Genomic DNA, 18,970 nt, shown 5'->3' with positions numbered 1-18,970 from the left:
CTCGTTCCCCCATTTTTTTTATTTTACTCGTTTCCCCATTCTTTTTATTTTACTCGTTTCCCCATTCTTTTTATTTTAGTCGTTCCCCCATTTTTTTTATTTTACTCGTTCCCCCATTTTTTTTATTTTACTCGTTTCCCCATTTTTTTTATTTTACTCGTTCCCCCATTCTTTTTTATTTTACTCGTTTCCCCTATTTTTTTTATTTTACTCGTTCCCCCTATTTTTTTTATTTTACTCGTTCCCCCATTTTTTTTATTTTACTCGTTTCCCCATTTTTTTTATTTTACTCGTTCCCCCTATTCTTTTTATTTTACTCGTTCCCCAATTTTTTTTTATTTTACTCGTTCCCCCATTTTTTTTATTTTACTCGTTCTCCCATTCTTTTTATTTTACTCGTTCCCCCATTTTTTTTATTTTACTCGTTTCCCCATTTTTTTATTTTACTCGTTCTCCCATTCTTTTTTATTTTACTCGTTCCCACATTTTTTTTTATTTTACTTGTTCCCCCATTTTTTTTTTATTTTACTCGTTCCCACATGTTTTAAAAATACTACAAATAAAGCTAGCCTTTTTTTTTTTTTTGCTTTTCATTTGCAGAAATGAATAACGTAATCGCAGTTTTTGATTGCAGCTCCAAAGGAGAAGGAGCATCGATAACCCTGGCCCTTCTCAAAGGCACCCAATTCCGCGTTCAGGTTATCACCGAGTATTTCTCCATGCTGGATACACAACTCCAGCAGAAGTCGCATAAACTCGAGCGGCGTGAAATTGACTGGACCAATCTCGAATCCATTGAGAACGCCCTCCGAGATGCTTACGGCTGTTTCCTAAAAACGAAAACCGACTTCTCAAAACCAAATTCCATTGAAGACGAAATGCACCGAGGCAAACTTGTTGCCGACGCTTGCAAGCGGACTGGGATTTCACATCTAGTATTCAGCACGCAACTCAACACAAAGCTGGCCACGGGTATTGTAGTAAGACACATGGTCGCCAAGGCAATGACTGAGGAGTATATAAGAAATCTGGCACTTCCGCTGACTTCCATTATCGTGCCCGTATGTTATGAAGATTTTATCGAATGCTACAAACCTCTAAGATCACCACTGACAGGATTTTATGAAATTTGTAAGTATTGCTTTATTGTATATCTATATTTTATATGTCTGTCTGTCCGTCTGTCTGTTTTTAAAGTTTAAAAAAATTTTTAAAGGTTTTTAAAAAATATTTTAATCTTCTATATATATATATAAAAGCGAAAATGTTTGTATGTATGTTTGTTTGTATGTATGTTTGTTTGTATGTATGTATGTGTGTTTGTATGTCTCGCAAAAACTTTCAACATGGGTCACGGATTTTCACGAGATCGGTATTATTTTAAACTTCCAATCTTCCCCCAACAAATATCGAAAAATTGGTCAAAAACATTAATTCCTTCGCCATAAAATCATCAGTTTTCTACAGGAAGGGGTCAGCAAAAACCGTCCTCTCATGACAAGTTCGCTTCTACGCATGCGTCATAAGACGTCGGAACATGATTTACTTTAAATATTAAAAAAGCAGACACAATTTTGTTGACGTCGTCTTAGCTCAGTTGCTTAGAGCGCGGCCTCATTATCTAAAGATTTCGTGTTCGGCTCGTGGTGTGAGAAGTCTTTTTTTTTTTTCGATTTTTTAAATTTTAATTATGAAACAGGGTTATTTAAGCCATTTTTCACGTGTTTTTTTGGGGGGGTATTTTTCAGATTTTTTTAACAAAGTTTTAACGTTCGTTTTTCTGTTTCGCGTTTTCTTTTTTTGTTTTTCCCATTTTTACATTTAACATCGTTCGTTTGCCTTACGTTAGTTTTTTTTTTAAATATTTACTTCGCTTATTCTTATGTTTTGATTAACACCCCGCCCGAGCACACACACACCTCGAAACACACGGGCAACACTGGGTACCCCCAGCTAGTATTTTTCTAAATTAGAAAAAAAAATCTTAATATTTCATTTTCTTACAATTTTTTTGGCATCTATTGTTCTTGTCTGTCTTTTGTCTCTTTTATACCCTATCAGATCACCCCCCCCCCCACTCGCACCTATATATAAAATATTTTTTTCCAATTCTAATCTCCTGGTGCTACCAGATCAGGTTGTCTGAAGATATTGGCTTCCTGAGACGCTTTTTTGTTTTTCTACTTCCTTTTGCAAAACTTAATTATGTTCTGCAAAACCAAAAACAACAACCCACCTTCCACCCCCTCCCCGTTTTTCTTTCTTTCCATTTTTCTTTCTATCTCCCCCACTTCCTGACTGGTTTCCTAACTTAAAACATTAATACTGTAACCCTTTTCCCTCTCCCATGGGAACAAAAACGATAAAATCCACTATAAAACTTAATTATGTTCTGCAAAACCAAAACCAAAAACTCACTTTTCCCCCTTTTTTTCTTTTTCCCATTTCTCCTTTCTCTTTCTATCCCCCCCCACTTCCTGAGTGGTTTCTATAACTTAAAATGTACCAAACATTAATAGTTTGAAGGTAGAAACTTTCAGAGTAGAAGAACTTCCGCTATATCGGTGGACCGCTACAGGGAATGCTGGGATTTTGCTGCTTGTCTGGTTAGTTTGGAATATTTACTTTGGGGCGGGCGGGGGAGAGGGGGTGCACCAGTGCTACAAGTTCCTTGGAACACATATGAACTTTTTATGACCTGAATTATTGCGAATTACTTAAGACTTCTATCTAGTTATGACGGATGGAACGAGAGCATGCTACTCCCATGGATTAAATAAAAAGTTCCGTTTGAAATTACGTTCACATTCCTGAGTTCAACAGGATACACCTGAAGAAGGTCAGAGGTTTCATCAACCGAAACGTTGTGAAAATCACTCAAGATGAGAACAGTAGTCTGATGAATCTAAATAATACGAAATATTTATTGTTAATTTTAGTTTAAAGGATAATGATATTATGATTTTATGACTTTTGTTGTAAAGTTCAATAGTTAAACTACCGGTCATGTGCATTTTTTTCTTTTTTTTTTTTTTTTTTTTTTTTTGGTTACTTTTGGCATATGTTTAAAAAAAATGTTCACAAATTATTTATATTCAAAATTATTTTTTTAATACTGGAAGCTGTCTACATCAAAATTCAGCAATCTACAGTTAATCCTTTATGACCTGAATTATGATGTTGATGATTAAAAAAATATATTTATTGTTAATTTTTGTTTAAAGCTTAATGATACTATGATTGTCTTAAAACTGGAAAAATTATGAAGTTCAATAGTTAAATTACAACTGAGAATTTTTGCATTTCATAAACTTAACTTGATTATTATCCATAGTGCTTGAAAAATATGTGTTTATGAAGACAAATGAAATCCTTCACTCTCTTAGACAGATGGCGGCATACTGAATGTAAGCAATGGACAGTTGCAATCTGGAGGTATCTGGCATCTACCCAGATACTTAACTAATACGTATAAGGCGTGTTTGAATCAATTCCCACTTTATTTATGCCGTTATATTCATTTATTTTTGACTGAATGAATTAGTTCAACCAGATCATAAAGGGTTTAAGCACTTGCAATTGAGCAACATTGTGCCGATGGGAGTTCCATTTGGTTGTCAGTGTTGAATCTATTAGATTGATGACTCGTCAATTTTGGTTTTCAGTTTTACTTATTGGTGCCGTATTTTGTCTTTTAAAACAGGTTTGTGTTCATTAGTGATGGGATGATTTTAAATTCCAGATTCCAATACAATAACCGATCCTGTTCTAAACTCCCAATTCCGATACAATTACTGCTTCTGTTCTAAATTCTTGATTTAAATACAATTATCGATTCTGTTCTAAATTCCCAGTTCCAATACAATTACTGATTCTGTTCTAAATTCCTGATTCCGATACAATTTCTGATTCCTCTGCTTACATAATTTGCTGGAAGATACTGACACCAAGTTGTCAGTGAATCGGTCATAAACTGGATAAGTTCCCTTATTTGTTGCAGTGTTTTTTGAACTAGAGTTCTTTGAGTTTTACATCAAGACTTTTTTCACATTGCAAAGGATGTCCTTTAATTGTCTATCTATCGATTCCATTAATCCTTCTCTTGAGTAGTTTTTGGCCTGTATAAATTTTTTGGGATTCTTATTGTTTGTTTCTTTCCTTTCAGTAATCCCTATGGGTCTGACCCCGTTGGACATGGTCAGCAGAGAGGATGTCGGTCATATTGTAACCCAGATATTCCAAAACCGACCTCAATTTTTGCATCAGACTGTCAGCCTAAGTGGAGACAAGCTCACGATGAAGCAGGTCGCTGACTATCTTAGCCGGTCCTTACAACCAATCAAAGTCGTGCACAGACAGGTTTGAAATCCTTCTATTTTTTGCTTTTTTTCATATGTAACGTGAAAATACCTTCAACCTCTACACTCGTGTTTTTAATGTATGATTTTCAGAAATTAATAAATAGTAAATGTGGTGCTAGGTGCATGCTGTAGACGCCAGGCTGGTGATGAAAAGTTTTATTTTCGTTTTATTATGCATACATGTTCCATAAATATCCTTCATTTTCTTCCTGCGCTAAAACAACCATTTTCATACTCTATTCATATTAAATATTGGTATAATATAATAATTAATTCATATTAAATATTGGTTCATATTAAATATTGGTATAATATTAAATTCATATAAAATATTGGTTCATATTAAATATTGGTATAATATAAAATTCATATTAAATATTGGTTCATATTAAATATTGGTATAATATTAAATTCATATTAAATATTGGTTCATATTAAATATTGGTATAATATAAAATTCATATTAAATATTGGTATAATATTAAATTCATATTAAATATTAATTCATATTAAATATTGGTATAATATTAAATTCATATTAAATATTGGTATAATATTAAATTCATATTAAATATTGGTATAATATTAAATTCATATTAAATATTGGTTCATATTAAATATTGGTATAATATAAAATTCATATTAAATATTGGTATAATATTAAATTCATATTAAATATTAATTCATATTAAATATTGGTATAATATTAAATTCATATTAAATATTGGTATAATATTAAATTCATATTAAATATTGGTTCATATTAAATATTGGTATAATATTAAATTCATATTAAACATTGGTTCATATTAAATATTGGTATAATATAAAATTCATATTAAACATTGGTTCATATTAAATATTGGTTCATATTAAATTCATATTAAATATTGGTATAATATAAAATTCATATTAAATATTGGTATAATATTAAATTCATATTAAATATTGGTTCATATTAAATATTGGTATAATATTAAATTCATATTAAACATTGGTTCATATTAAATATTGGTTCATATTAAATTCATATTAAATATTGGTATAATATAAAATTCATATTAAATATTGGTATAATATTAAATTCATATTAAATATTGGTTCATATTAAATATTGGTATAATATTAAATTCATATTAAATATTGGTATAATATTAAATTCATATTAAATATTGGTTCATATTAAATATTGGTATAATATTAAATTCATATTAAATATTGGTATAATATTAAATGAAACTTTTCCTTATTGTTCTGATGATATAATAAAGTTATATGTAACTTTTATTCCTCTTCTTTCATTCGATATATTTGTTTGCTCCTCTTAATAGTGTTGAGCTTTTCTTATCTTGATAAGTTTTGCTTTGTCAACGATTTACTTTTTGATAATGTAATTATATTATCTATAATATAAATCTCACCTGTCTGTTTAAATGTATGTATGTCTGCCTAAAACTTTCGATAAAGGCGACGGATTTTCACAAGGTCAATATCCTTTTGAAGATCGATCCTTCAGACGAAAAATATCGAAAAATGGGTTAAAAACATTTATTCCTTCATCCTCAACTGGGCACTTTTCTACAAGGAGGGGTCACTTTTTTCGCCGATATTTTCGAAAGTCATCGCCTCTTTTTGACTGACTAGCCTTAATTTAAACCTTCGCCTCTTCCGGTTTGGTGATGGATGCAACAGCAAAGATGTCACATTTTTTTTTCATGTTCTTTTTCTCCTTTGTGGTATGGATTCGAGCCTGCCTATTTTCACTTTTTTTTTTTTGCTTAACACACCTCCAAACACCCAGGCAACGCTGGGCACTGAGGCTAGTATATATATAATAGAGAGAATGAAAGAGTAACAATTGTGAAATTATTAATCAGTTTCATAGAGAGAAACATAAAATCAAATTATGTGTACGATCATTTCGGAAACAATATCCATACGGCACAATCACGTTGACACACCGATTCTTGCCAGATCACAGAAGCTATTTATTTTTTTTATTTTATTTATTCAATTTTCACCCCAAACAAGGCACAATGCCTGTAATTTAACTGACTCCACACTTTCTTCTTCACTGCAACCTCTCTCTCACAGACGTGATGTTGCTAGTGTCAGTCTTTTCTACAAATACAATTATGATGTCCCTCAGAATTGTCTGATCTATTCCCTGCTTCTTTTGTTCCAGCTCGTTTGACTAGTTGGTCTAGTGGTCTCCATCAATTTGCTGTTTTCATACCTCATTGTAATACAGCTTCCTATTTTCTATTCCAGTAGCTTCTTTTCAAGGTTGTGGAACTCTCTTCTTGCTCACAGTTTTCCTTCTACCTACAGCCTTAGTCTTTTGAAGACTAAGGTCAATTGGCATCTCCTGTCTTTGCAGTAATCGTTGTTAGCTTCTTACATCAAGTGGCTTTATGCCTTATCTCAGGCAATTTCCATAGAAAAAAAAATGCGTTGTCATGGAAACAGTGTGAAGGGGGAAATATTGTTTTAGTTAAATTTAGTATGAGATTAAAGCAAACTACCTTTTAATTTTTATTTATTTATTTTTTAGATAACTACGGATGAGTTTAGCAGAACATGTGGACTGGATGGGGCTTCTGATCTGGCCTCCTTGTTCAACTTTCTTCTGCGTGTTGACCAAAGACATTGGACAAACTCGACCCGAAATATCTATCCTCGGGTAAAATCTTTCCAGGATTGGGTCACAAATAATCGAAACATGTTAAGGAACATGTTTTAAGTTTAACCAAGAAAGGGATTTTCAAAAAATGCATTTTCCGGTAAAAAAAACAAAAAAAAAACTTAAACGAGACTAATAACACAGAACAAGACATTTACTTTAATAAATGCTTAGTATGGAATCGCATTCCCTTTTGATTTCTTTAAAAGATCAATCCTTTTAGACATGCTCTCAACCAAAGTGAAACACTGTGATGAGGAGATTCTATTCCATTCACTTTACATAGTTTCCCACAGTGTCATTGTTCAAAAAAATTATTTCAGCCAATGCACGAGATATTATGGATCAAATATTCTCGATTTGGTTTAAATCGGGGCTTTGACCTGGCCAAAACATCAAATCAATTGAATTATCAGAAAATAATTTTTTATGATTTTAGCAGTGTGTGCAGGGGCATTATCATGTTGAAAAATAATGTTCTGGGATATTCCCAGCTTCTGGATACTTGGTAACAGTCCTGTTTCTAATATTCAAATGTATTCCTTTGCATTGATTGACTTCTCACATCTAATAAGTTCCCCAACTCCTGCTGCAGTAAAAGTTCCCCATACCATTATCCCTCCTTTCCCGTGTTTAACTGTCGTTTTTATGCAACTTGGCGAAAATCTTTCTCCAGTTCTTTGATTGCACTGTTCGGGAGCATCACTAATAAGACAAAATCTTGATTCATCTGACCAGAAAATATTCCTGAACCAGTCTGTATCTTTCTTGCCACAACACGAGAAAAATCTTTCTCTATCATTGATGTTCTTCTTAGATAAAAATGGCTTCTTTGCACAACTTTTAGAAGAAAATCCCATTTCTTTCATTCGTCTAGATATTGTATATCTAGAAAGAGAATTTCCAGCCCGTTTTGAATTCTTTGCTATGGTCAACAAGTTTTCTTTCAATCCTTCAAAACGGTTCATTTAAGCCAGTGGTCATCCTTCAAAGTGGATGCTCTAGGGTGACAAGATACAAATTTCCTTTTTACCGAGCGTTCGACTTCGAACCTTTGACCAATTCTGCTTTCTGCAGAAAGAGAGGTTTTTACATTTTCTTTTCTTAAAATATAAAAAAATCTGCTTGTAAGTCATTTTGGACCGCCGTAATCCTGCAATTCGGTTTAATATATCCTCGCCAAGATGCGGTCTTACCATTTTTATGATTAATTTTTCCATTTATTATTATATGCTATAATAATAATGATCTTCAAAATAGAAATTTTAAGTTAAAATTAACAAAAATTCTTGAAAAAATATTGAAAAATCGATTTCTTCCTTGTTTCACTCTTGGCCCATTTTTTTTTTTTGCTCATGAGTGTGTGTATCTATCTATCTATCTATCTATCTATATATATATATATATATATATATATATATATATATATATATATATATATATATAATTAGTTTTTTTGGAAAAAGAAATCCAGGAGAGTGCTCAATTAAAAGGAAAATCCGAAATATAAGAGCGTATTTTATTTAAAGAGCTGAAGAGAGCTTGATAAGGATATCTTAAATGGTCTTAATGATTGGGCTTGAAACCGACGGTACCAATGACTCGTCTCATCTAACAACTTTCTGTACACAATATATATATGTGTGTGTGACTTAGAATCGAAACTAAAACATACAACTCTTCACCCTCATTCCTTAACCTCTGAGTCACAAACATACAAGTGTGTGTGTGTGCGTGCGTGTGTGTATATATATATATATATATATATATTATTCACCTGTCATCCCTTTTTTAAAGATGGAATCACCCGATAGTCGAAGACAAGATTCAAGCAGGCCTGGATGGTCCACAGAGTTTTGTAATTATAAGATACTAGCAGGGCGACCCGACGTTGCTCGGGATTTAAAGAGCATTAACAAATGTTCCACACTTCTAATAGTTTTATTGTCATCGAAATTGGTGAAATCACCTATTCGTCAATCAAATCAATTGATTACCTGCTCTAGTCAGGAACTCACCGCTGTGCACTGAGAGGAAGCTTCACATGCCTCCCCGCAGCGACTTAGTCCACAATTCATTATAGATTGCACTGTAGAGAACCTACTGTTGATTTCATTAAATTATTTTTAATTTTATATAATGACTTGAATTAAGTTTTAAAATGTAAAAGTCAAGTTCAATGGTCCAATTATACTCTAAACAGAAACGTTCATTTTGAATGCGCCTCTGTCTTATCAAAGAACATTCTGCTTATGTGGTGATAAAATTTCTTTGAATGCAATTATGTTTGTAGGCTGCATAAAAGTGTTACCTTTGACCAAAATTGGGCTGTTTCTTCTTTAATCAGATTTCTTCGATTATCGATTTTTGATACTTATCAGAGGCATTTCGATACAAAACCTATCTAAAACACTCTCAGGTACATAAGGTACATGTGTATGAAATTTAAAAAAAAATCGGCCTAGTCGTTTTGGACTTTATAGGGAACTCTCTATCTCACACACACACATACAGTGCCTTTTAGATAGATAGATAAGAGACAGAGATAAACTTCTTTCCAGTTAATGAAAAACAAAAAACATTAAGAAATTTATGTGCACGGTTCGAACCTACAGACCACGTCGTGCAAAAAAAAAAAAAAAAAAAAAAAAAAAAAAAAAAAAAAAAAAAAAAAAAAAAAAAAAAAACACGTAAATTTTCAAGTCTTATAAAATCCTTTTCAGTTAATGAAAAAAAAAAAAAAGAAAGAAATTGAACCTACAGACCACGTCGTGCAAAAAAAAACAAAAAAACAAAAAAAACAAAAAACACACGATATCAACTTACCCACAGTAGAATTTTCACGGCCTGTTGTTCTACCATTGTTGCTAAGCAACGACATAGGAAAAAAATGGCTTTATCGATGATAGATAAATTAAAATAATGATTTTGATTATCGGTAATCACTGGAGATAATCTGAAACAAAATTTAACTAAGATCACTCTCAGACTTATGCACTAAAGTTCTGTAAATTTTAACGAAAATTTTTCTGGCTGTTTCGGAGTCTATAAGGAACGAACACACACAGACAAATTTTGATTTATATTATTGTAGAGAGATAGAGATATAGTGATCTCTAGTATTTGTCGAAACTTGGTTTGTTCGTTTTTTATTTCTCTATTTCATCGGAATACTATTTTCATTGCTCTCATCATATATATCTATAAAAATGTAAATGTTGGTTCGTTCGGAATTAATTGTCTAAAAATCCATTGGACAGATGGCTTCCACGTTTTGGTATAATATGTTTACTATATCCATGTGTGTTTTTATATATTTCTTTTTAATTATAACATACTTAATTTTTCTATGATAAATAGGTGGATTTCTTTGTACCGAGAGGCCATTTTTTTTATTTAGGAATAATTATTTATTACCGCTTCCTGTCACGTGACCAGTGTTACAATTTAGCGGTTTTCCTGCTATATCTGGAGATTTCGTTTACAATCTAGCGGGAAATTCTAGAAAATCTGGAGGTATTTGGCACCCACACACCCGCATTAGATTATTAAAAAATAAAGAAAAGCGCTTGAAAATATTCAATGTAAGTAAAAAAAAGTAGCATTTATTGCCTTTGGTAACAATTATTTATTGATTATTTGTTTTGTTTTTCACCTTTTTTTCGACTAACCATTCTTAAATCTCACTATAAAATCGATTTTTCCAAGTACATTTTAGGTGGGGTGGGGGTGGGGGATTCCAACCTCCGAAGTTTGGGTTTGTATTACTGTACACAGATTCGAAAAAGTTGTCAAAAAACAAATATATAACAAATAAATGTTATCAAAGGCAAGATAAGTTACTTTTCTGCCAAACTGGATATATTTTTCGTGTTTTTATTCAATGTAACATATTTATTCAGCTCGAAAAACATATAGTGTTCACCGATGTATTGAACTTTAATTTAATTTAACCACTCGTGGTCGCAAAATGAATGCCGACGCTCAAAGTGTATACACATTTTGACTCCTCCCTTTATTTAAAAATTCACCAAAAATCAGGAAATTAACGAATTTTAATGAAAATTGCAGCATTTTTCAAATAATGATCGCAGAATATAATGAACTAATTATTTTTACTTAACTCTTAGTGAAAATGTTTTATTTTGTTTAAACAAAAAACGCAAGAATTTATTTTTGCTTCTTTTAAAGCATCGTAATTTGTAACAATAAAAAATAATTTTTACAGTAACATTACGAAAAAAGCTCCTAAAGTCCGTAATTCTCGCATACTATTCAGGAAATTAAAGATTCAATTAGATTCCTATTTCAGTCACCTAAATTATTTAGGGTGAAATGAGTTTAGGAATTTATAGTCAAACCTAAATATTTTTTTTTTGGTAAATATCCAGATACGCTACTACAGAACACCGACCACTCTAATTTGTTTTGGGGGGGATGATGTTGGGGCGCGCGCACCAACATCACATACGCCCCCCCCCCGCTCGCGCCCCCAATGTACAAAGTAAAATCTTCGGAAAATGTTAAATGGTGTTCTAATTGGTAAATGTCGGTGCGTTACTTACGGAAAATTTGAAAATTCGATGTTCCAGGTAAAAAAAAAAAACCCCAGATAAATTACCCCCCCCTACTCCAACTTGGTGTGCTTTCCTTTTCTTATTTCTTTTTCAGCTAATTTTAAATTTTCCACCCAAAAAGCGCTATAATGTATTTTTGAAAATTAGAAAATTCTATGTCCTGGAAAAAAAAAATTCCCTCCCCCCAACGTAGTTTGCTTGGTGAAGCCCTCGTTTATGCTACAGCGTGCATGCGCGTAGCATAAACGGAAGCTGCAAAATGGTGGAAAGAAGTTCGTGGGTTCAGGGGTAAATACCATGCAAACGGTAAATTTGCCCCAAGTTTGACTATCAGATTCGTTGTCAGCGACCTCAATTACCTATAAAAAAACAAAGTAGAGTGGTCGGTTTTCTGTAGTAGCATATCTGGATATTTACCTTTTTTTTTCTTGCTTAAAAAAATAGCATTAATACAGTAAGTTAGGTAAACTGACTTTTTCGTTTAAAAATGGAATTATTTCCCTTTCGTTATTAACTTTTTTTTTAATAAATATTTTGTGTTTTATATAATAAAGTACAATTGTTGAATGTTACTGTTTTGATTATATTCGTTTGGGGGGGCACTATTAAAAAATTAAGAAAGATTAAAACGAAGCGAAATTTAAGTTTCCGTTCCATTTTTACAACAACCGTAAAACAGTGCATACTCAGCAAGTTTTATCGTAACTTATAAGCATATTGAAACACTAAATCAACATTTTATTTATTTTTTTGCATAATTAATGATGGAAGTATTTTTCTGTTTATTTTCTTAACATCTGTTAAAAAAAAATAATTTGTACATTCTCTTGTAAAAAAGAATCAAACTTTTCTCTACTTTCTCATGTGTTCTATTTTAACAAACTGAGCCACAGCAACGCGTGGCCGGGTACAGCTAGTGTATATATATATATATATATATATATATATATATGTGCTCAGATCATCATATGATTAGATCACTCTGATAGACGTTAAAATATAATAATAATAATAGAATAACAATAACAAAGACTTTCGCTGGCGGGGACTATTGACCGGAACCAGTTATACACTCTTTTTGAAATTTTCATCTCTATTTTTCTCGGTATATACTGAATATTTGTTAATGAAACCTATATGAAATATGTTCCTTATTAAATTTTAAAGATTTTCTATTCGAAAAGAAGTTTAAAACAATTTAATCTAAAAAAGTTATTTTAAAGTTTTTTGTTAAAAAAAAATTCAACTTTTCTCATTATTCAGACCTGTATCCAAAGACGCGGTTACAAAAAATGAGTTGCGGTGTGAGGAGAAATACAAACTGAAACAGAGAATGTTCAGACCTGTAATAATACAAAGAGGGGGTTGCAAAAATGAGTTGTGGTGTGAGGGGAAATACAAACTTAAATAGAGATAAGGAGAGTTTTAAAATATAATCTTAAAAAGATAAGATACAAGTTAGAAAAGCATTTTATCCAATTTTTAACACATATCCACATCAGACCTTAACCAAAATACCCCCCCACACACACAATAGAAAAATGCAAGCATGAAAAGTAGTATGGTTAAGCTTACACATAGAAAAGTAAAGGACTAGTTGTTAAAACTGGAAAAAAGGACAAGATATTCAAGTAAAAAATATAAATTTATAACTTAAAATATTGCAGCATTAAGAACTGATTATATAATGTTATAAATTGAATTTAAAAAAAAATTCTTAATACTGCAATATTTTAATTTATTATATTTTTTACTAGAATATCTTGTCCTTTTCATTTTCAGTGTTAATGATTAGTCCTTTACTTTTTCATGTTTAAGCTTAACCATATTTTTCATGATCGCATTTTTCTATTGTAATCCATGAGTTTTCCAGGCTTCCAATAAATTTAGTTTTTTTTAATCCCCCCCCCTAAACACATGTAATAACAATGGCACTCGTCTGCTTTCAATAAAATCTCCCCAATTATCTCCTTTTCATTCTGTTTCACTTGTTACTTCTCTTTTCGAGACAGCAGTGAATTAGTAGCAACGGTAGTCACTGAAGCGACGTGGTTGCTATGAAAACCAGTCATAAAAAGTATCGCTCACCTTCTTACATATTTTTACGATTTTGGACACCAGAAAATTCATAACTTGCTTTACTGAACGAGAACTGAAAATTTGTTTTTCACAATATAGTCGAGAAGGTGATCTATAAACTGTAATAATTGTTTGAAATTTGGTTGAAAAATGAGTGAGCAGTGAAGCTTTAAAGCAGTTCTAAATGACTAAAACTTCAGTAGTGTGCTTTGAATTCAATTGTTTTTTTTTGTGTTTTTTTAGATGGATGCAAAAAGTAGAAGTGTATTTTTATTTTTGTGTCTCTGAACTTTAAATATCTCTATTTCCTTTTTACCAATCCTTTTTCATTCCTAGGAACAGAAAAAAAAACAGAAACTTTCCAACTGTTTTTTGAGAAACGCACATTGAGCTGTTGAGCTGGTTTGTGGGATTTCACTATTAAATGAAACACATGTAAGATGTACTTCATTAAAACATGAATAAAATACATCTGACTTTTAAATAACTAAAGATTATATATATATATATATATATATATATATACACACACACACATATATATACATACATACACACTAGCAGTTCAGCCCAGCTTTGCTCAGGCCTAATATACTGTTCATAATTTGCCCTACGTGTGAATACACTTTATGTAAGATTTAAAATGTTTATACCAAAATTTGTCTGAGTAATTTCATAGAGTTCGCAGACACCAATTTTTTTTAACTTTGACCTCAATTTTGAGCTCTTAACATTTATTATTTTTTGTCTCGAATCAAAATACAAAGTTTTACCCATATCCAAGTTACCTATATCTAAAATTCCAAGTCTTTTGTCCGAAAATTGGCAGAGAAATTTGGTAGAATCTGCAAAGGTCAACTCTCAACTTTGACAGCAAAATTTTCACCCTAAAACTGATTAAAATGCTTGCCCTATCTCTGAATACCCCTTATGTAAAATTTCAAATGTTTAGACCCGAAATTGACTGAGTAATTTGGCAGAGGTTAAATGTTTTAAAACTTTGACCCCATAACATTTATTTTTTTGGGCTCAAATCAAATTATAAAGTTAGATCCATGTCCAAGTAACCTACATTTAAAATTTCAAGTGTTTAGACCTAAAATTGGTGGAGGAGTGTGGTAGAGTTTTCAAGGATCAAATCGTTTAACTTTGACAGCCTAATTTCTGGCCAAAAACCGATTAAAAAGATTTTACCAAATCTCAATACTCCTTATGTCAAATCTCGAGTCTCTAGACCGAAAATTGACGGAGTTATTAGGTAGGAAAATGTACACAGACACACATTTTCATATATATATATATATATATATATATATATATATATACAGTTGTGCGCAAAAATATTCGACCCCTGTCTAAATTTTCTTGTCTCGTTGAATCTATACTTCAAAAATCTTCATAACGCTTTTTAACGGCTAATTATGAATAAATTGTATATTTTTCAACAATAAATGAGGAAAAGTAATTCGAGATTAATAATATATATCAATTTATTTACAAAAAATATAAATATGGATGTTGCAAAAATATTCGATCCCTTTAATTTAAAGTTTAAATAAAAGCGTCATTAAGTTTATTATTTTAGTCTGACCTTGTGTTTATTTCCTATAAATAATATTTATGACTCTACTGAATCTAAAATCAGTTCAAATTGAACTTCAATGCCATATTGAATGACTGAATAATTGTTTCAAGAAAAAAAAAATTCTTTTTCAACGTCAACAAATCTGCAACTATGACAAAAAACAAAGAGTACTCTGAAGACATTAAAAAGAAAGTAATCGATGCCTACCAGTCTGGAGAAGGTTATGAAAACATTTCCAAACGTTTTTCTATACCACGGTCGACTATTATGTCCATTATCAAAAAATGGAAAGTAAAAGGGATTGTATCAAGTCTTCCAAGATCAGTTCGTCCAAGAAAAATTACGACACGTGAGGCTAGGAAAATTGTTAGACAAGTTTCAATAGACTCTACATCTAACCTAAAGGACGTGCAGAACGATTTGAAGAATGCTGGCTCAGATGTACACTTATCAACTATTCGTAGGGCATTAAATCGTGCCGGATTGCATGGACGTATTGCCAGAAGGAAGCCCTTACTTTCCAAAGCTCATCAAAAGGCTCAATTAAATTTTGCAAAAAAGTTCCTAGAAATGCCTATTGATTACTGGAATAATATAATTTGGTCAGACGAAACGAAAGTGGAACTATTTTGGACGCAACCAGCAACGCTATGTTTGGCGAAAAGAAAATACTGCTTATAATGTGAAGAATACCGTTCCAATCGTTAAGCATGGATATGGATCAATCACGGTGTGGGGCTGTTTCAGTATAAATGGAACTGGAAGATTAACCATAATCGATGGCAGAATAGATTCAGTAAAATATCAGTCCATACTGAGAGAAAATCTTGTTCCATCTGCGAACCAGTTGGGGCATGGAAGGAGGTATACCTTTCAACAGGACAACGATCCTAAACACATTTCAAAGAGCACTAAGGCATGGTTAAAGAATAATAAGGTGAAAGTTCTAGAATGACCTTCCTAGTCTCCAGACCTAAATCCGATTGAGCATTTATGGCATGATTTAAAAATTGCGGTACATAAAAGAAAACCATCTAATTTGATTGAATTAAAACAGTACTGTCAAGAAGAGTGGCTTAAAATTCCAGTGGACAGATGTAGAAGTCTCGTTAGATGTTATAGGAAACGTTTACTTGCAGTAATCGAGGTCAAAGGAGCTTCAACCAAGTATTAATGAAAAGGGGTCGAATACTTTTGCAACATCCATATTTTTATTTTTGTAAATAAATTTATTTATATTATCAAGCACTAATTACTTTTTATTATTTTTTGTTGAAAACTATACAGTTTATTCGAACTTAGTCGTTAAAGAAGGTTTTAAAGATTATTGAAGTATCCATTCAAAGAAATAAGACAATTTTGGTAGGGGTCGAATACTTTTGCGCACAGCTGTATATATATATGTTATATAGTTATCCACAGAAAGACTGTTTTGCTGTATCATGGCTCTTCAGTGCAGCTAGACCAGGAACTATCTTAAGCCAAGATTGAAACTCGACCATCTAGGTGACAGTCAGCGCTTCTAACCATTACGCTATATGGAGATTTTGTCAGAGGCTTTAACATGGATCAGTGGCTCAATGGATAAAGAGATAAGTACCAGGTCTTCTAGGGGTTGATAGTACACCAACACAAAGAGAGCATGCTTCTATAAGACAATACATGTTGACAAAAACATACAAACAAAAAAATACTCAAAAGATTAAAAAAAAAAATCACCTAAATTAAAAAAATTTTATACAAGTAAAAACAAATATTTTGAAATAAAAAAAATACAAAAATTTAAAATACAAATATTTGCATGAAAAAAAAAAAAAAGTTAAAAATTTAAAAATGGGAAATTGGATTATTAATTTTTTTTTTTGATTTTATCTTAATTCTTATTGTCCAAACAAAATATTTATTAAAAAATTAAAATAAAAAAATTGACAAATTTCATTTTTTAAAAAGACCATAATGCATTGTTCCTGTATGATTCTTTTTTTCATTCATATATATATATTTTTTTTTTTACATTAATTTTTTTTTTTTACATTAATTTTTTTTTTTTGATGGGTAAATAACTTTTTTTTTTTTTTTTTAATTTGATTTTTAAATTCAGATTGCAGTCTTTTTCCTAAGTCAAAAAATGTTCCATTTTTACATTTTACTGGAGCGGGTGGGGGTTGGGGAATTGATTGCTCCCGTTTAAAAATATTGATTTTATTAAACATTTGTAACATAATGTTTATTTCTTTTTTTAAATTTTTTTTTACATAAAAAAAAAATACACACATTTTTTATATCAACTTTCTTCCATCTCTAACCCACAAATCTCATCTCAAATTTTGCAAAAAACATAAAAAAAAAAAACTAGACTTTCTGCTCATCATCAAGAGCAGATTCATGATGTACAAGATTCATTCCTAACTGATTGATCAATCGTTATGAATTTTGGGACAAAGCTGATACGCATAAAGGTAGTTTTAAGCAAAGAAGGTTAAGTTAGCATTCATATTTTTATGAAGTTTTATCAATAAGTATTCAACATACACAAATATTCCCCAAATTTCATTTCTTTGGTGCATTTTAAAGGGCTTTTAAGGGATAAAATATATGCCCCCCCCATTTAATAATTCGCAGACTGGTATTGACCTTAGTCCATACTCATTAGGCACCAATTAAGCTAGATTTCCGGAATTTCAATTTTTTAAAACAACCTTCAGCTAAAGCCTTAAATTTTAGATGTTCCTATTTACTATAATTTTTGGGGTTCTTTAAAATTTAAGACGACTAATTTCTCATTCAAGCATAGTCTACATCAGTCATCTAAGTTTCTACAGATACTGGCTTGCCATACTATTTCCCACTCTATCAGCAAACTTCCACTTCCCTTGAGCTCCCAGTAGTGGTTTGCTAATACTGTTTTTATTCAGTATTTTTTTGTTTTTGTGTAGCTTAATTGCCATATATATTTTCAAAACTTGCTATATATAAGAATAAAGAATAGCAGTATAGTTACATTGCATAACATGTTTTGGTAAAATGTGTTTTCAATTGTATTTCATTCTTTGTATATACAAATCTTATTAGCTTAGAAGCAAAATGTATGTTAAATATAACAGAACACACACACACACACACATATATATATATATATATATATATATATATATATATATAAAATGCTCCCTATCTGGAGCTGAGCATATTAGGAAGTGATATACAAACTGCCATTAGCATATTAAGCGACGCTCTTTTTGTAAACAAATCGAGCTTAGGCATTTGGACGATGTTAAAACATTGTCAATTCACTACCTGCACAGCAACAGCCAAATAGTGTAATGGTAAGAAGCGTTTAAGCGGTCGGGTTTTGATCCTAGCTTGAGGTAGTTGGCTGTCTAGCCGCACTGATGAGCTGTGATACAGCAAAACAGTATTTTATGTGGATGACTAATATATATATATATATATATATAGTTACATTCCAAGATCAAAATATTTATTTTTCATGCAAAATAGCTCCCCCAACATGTTAAAATTTCGGTACTTTCTATTTACAGATCCGATTTCGTTATGAAGAAACCATCCATTTTGAGTTGATGAATTTTCTTTCTTCTTGCGACATTATATTATCATGCATTTTTTTTTTCTTTCTAAGCAAAGAACTTCCGAGAAGTATATGTACGAAAAGAGCCGGTATTGA

The 18,970-nt window shown here is 31.3% G+C and overlaps 1 protein-coding gene across 1 annotated transcript; it reads left to right on the top strand.

Annotated features, from left to right (window-relative positions):
* The first annotated feature begins 454 nt into the window (after window positions 1-454).
* Window positions 455-7,169, top strand: LOC145268619 (nmrA-like family domain-containing protein 1). The gene is made up of 3 exons (XM_080124093.1): window positions 455-1,131; window positions 4,166-4,359; window positions 6,916-7,169. Exons 1-3 carry the CDS (start codon window positions 603-605, stop codon window positions 7,102-7,104), a joined length of 912 nt encoding a protein of 303 aa, XP_079980219.1. The 5' UTR covers window positions 455-602; the 3' UTR covers window positions 7,105-7,169.
* The last annotated feature ends 11,801 nt before the right edge of the window (window positions 7,170-18,970 follow it).

This window comes from Euprymna scolopes, chromosome 44, assembly GCF_053919585.1.
Source record: "Euprymna scolopes isolate OS-2025 chromosome 44, ASM5391958v1, whole genome shotgun sequence".
In the NCBI taxonomy this organism is placed as follows: Eukaryota; Metazoa; Mollusca; class Cephalopoda; order Sepiida; family Sepiolidae; genus Euprymna; species Euprymna scolopes.
Note: the sequence above shows the minus strand (reverse complement) of the source record. Positions and strands in the feature narration are given on the sequence as shown.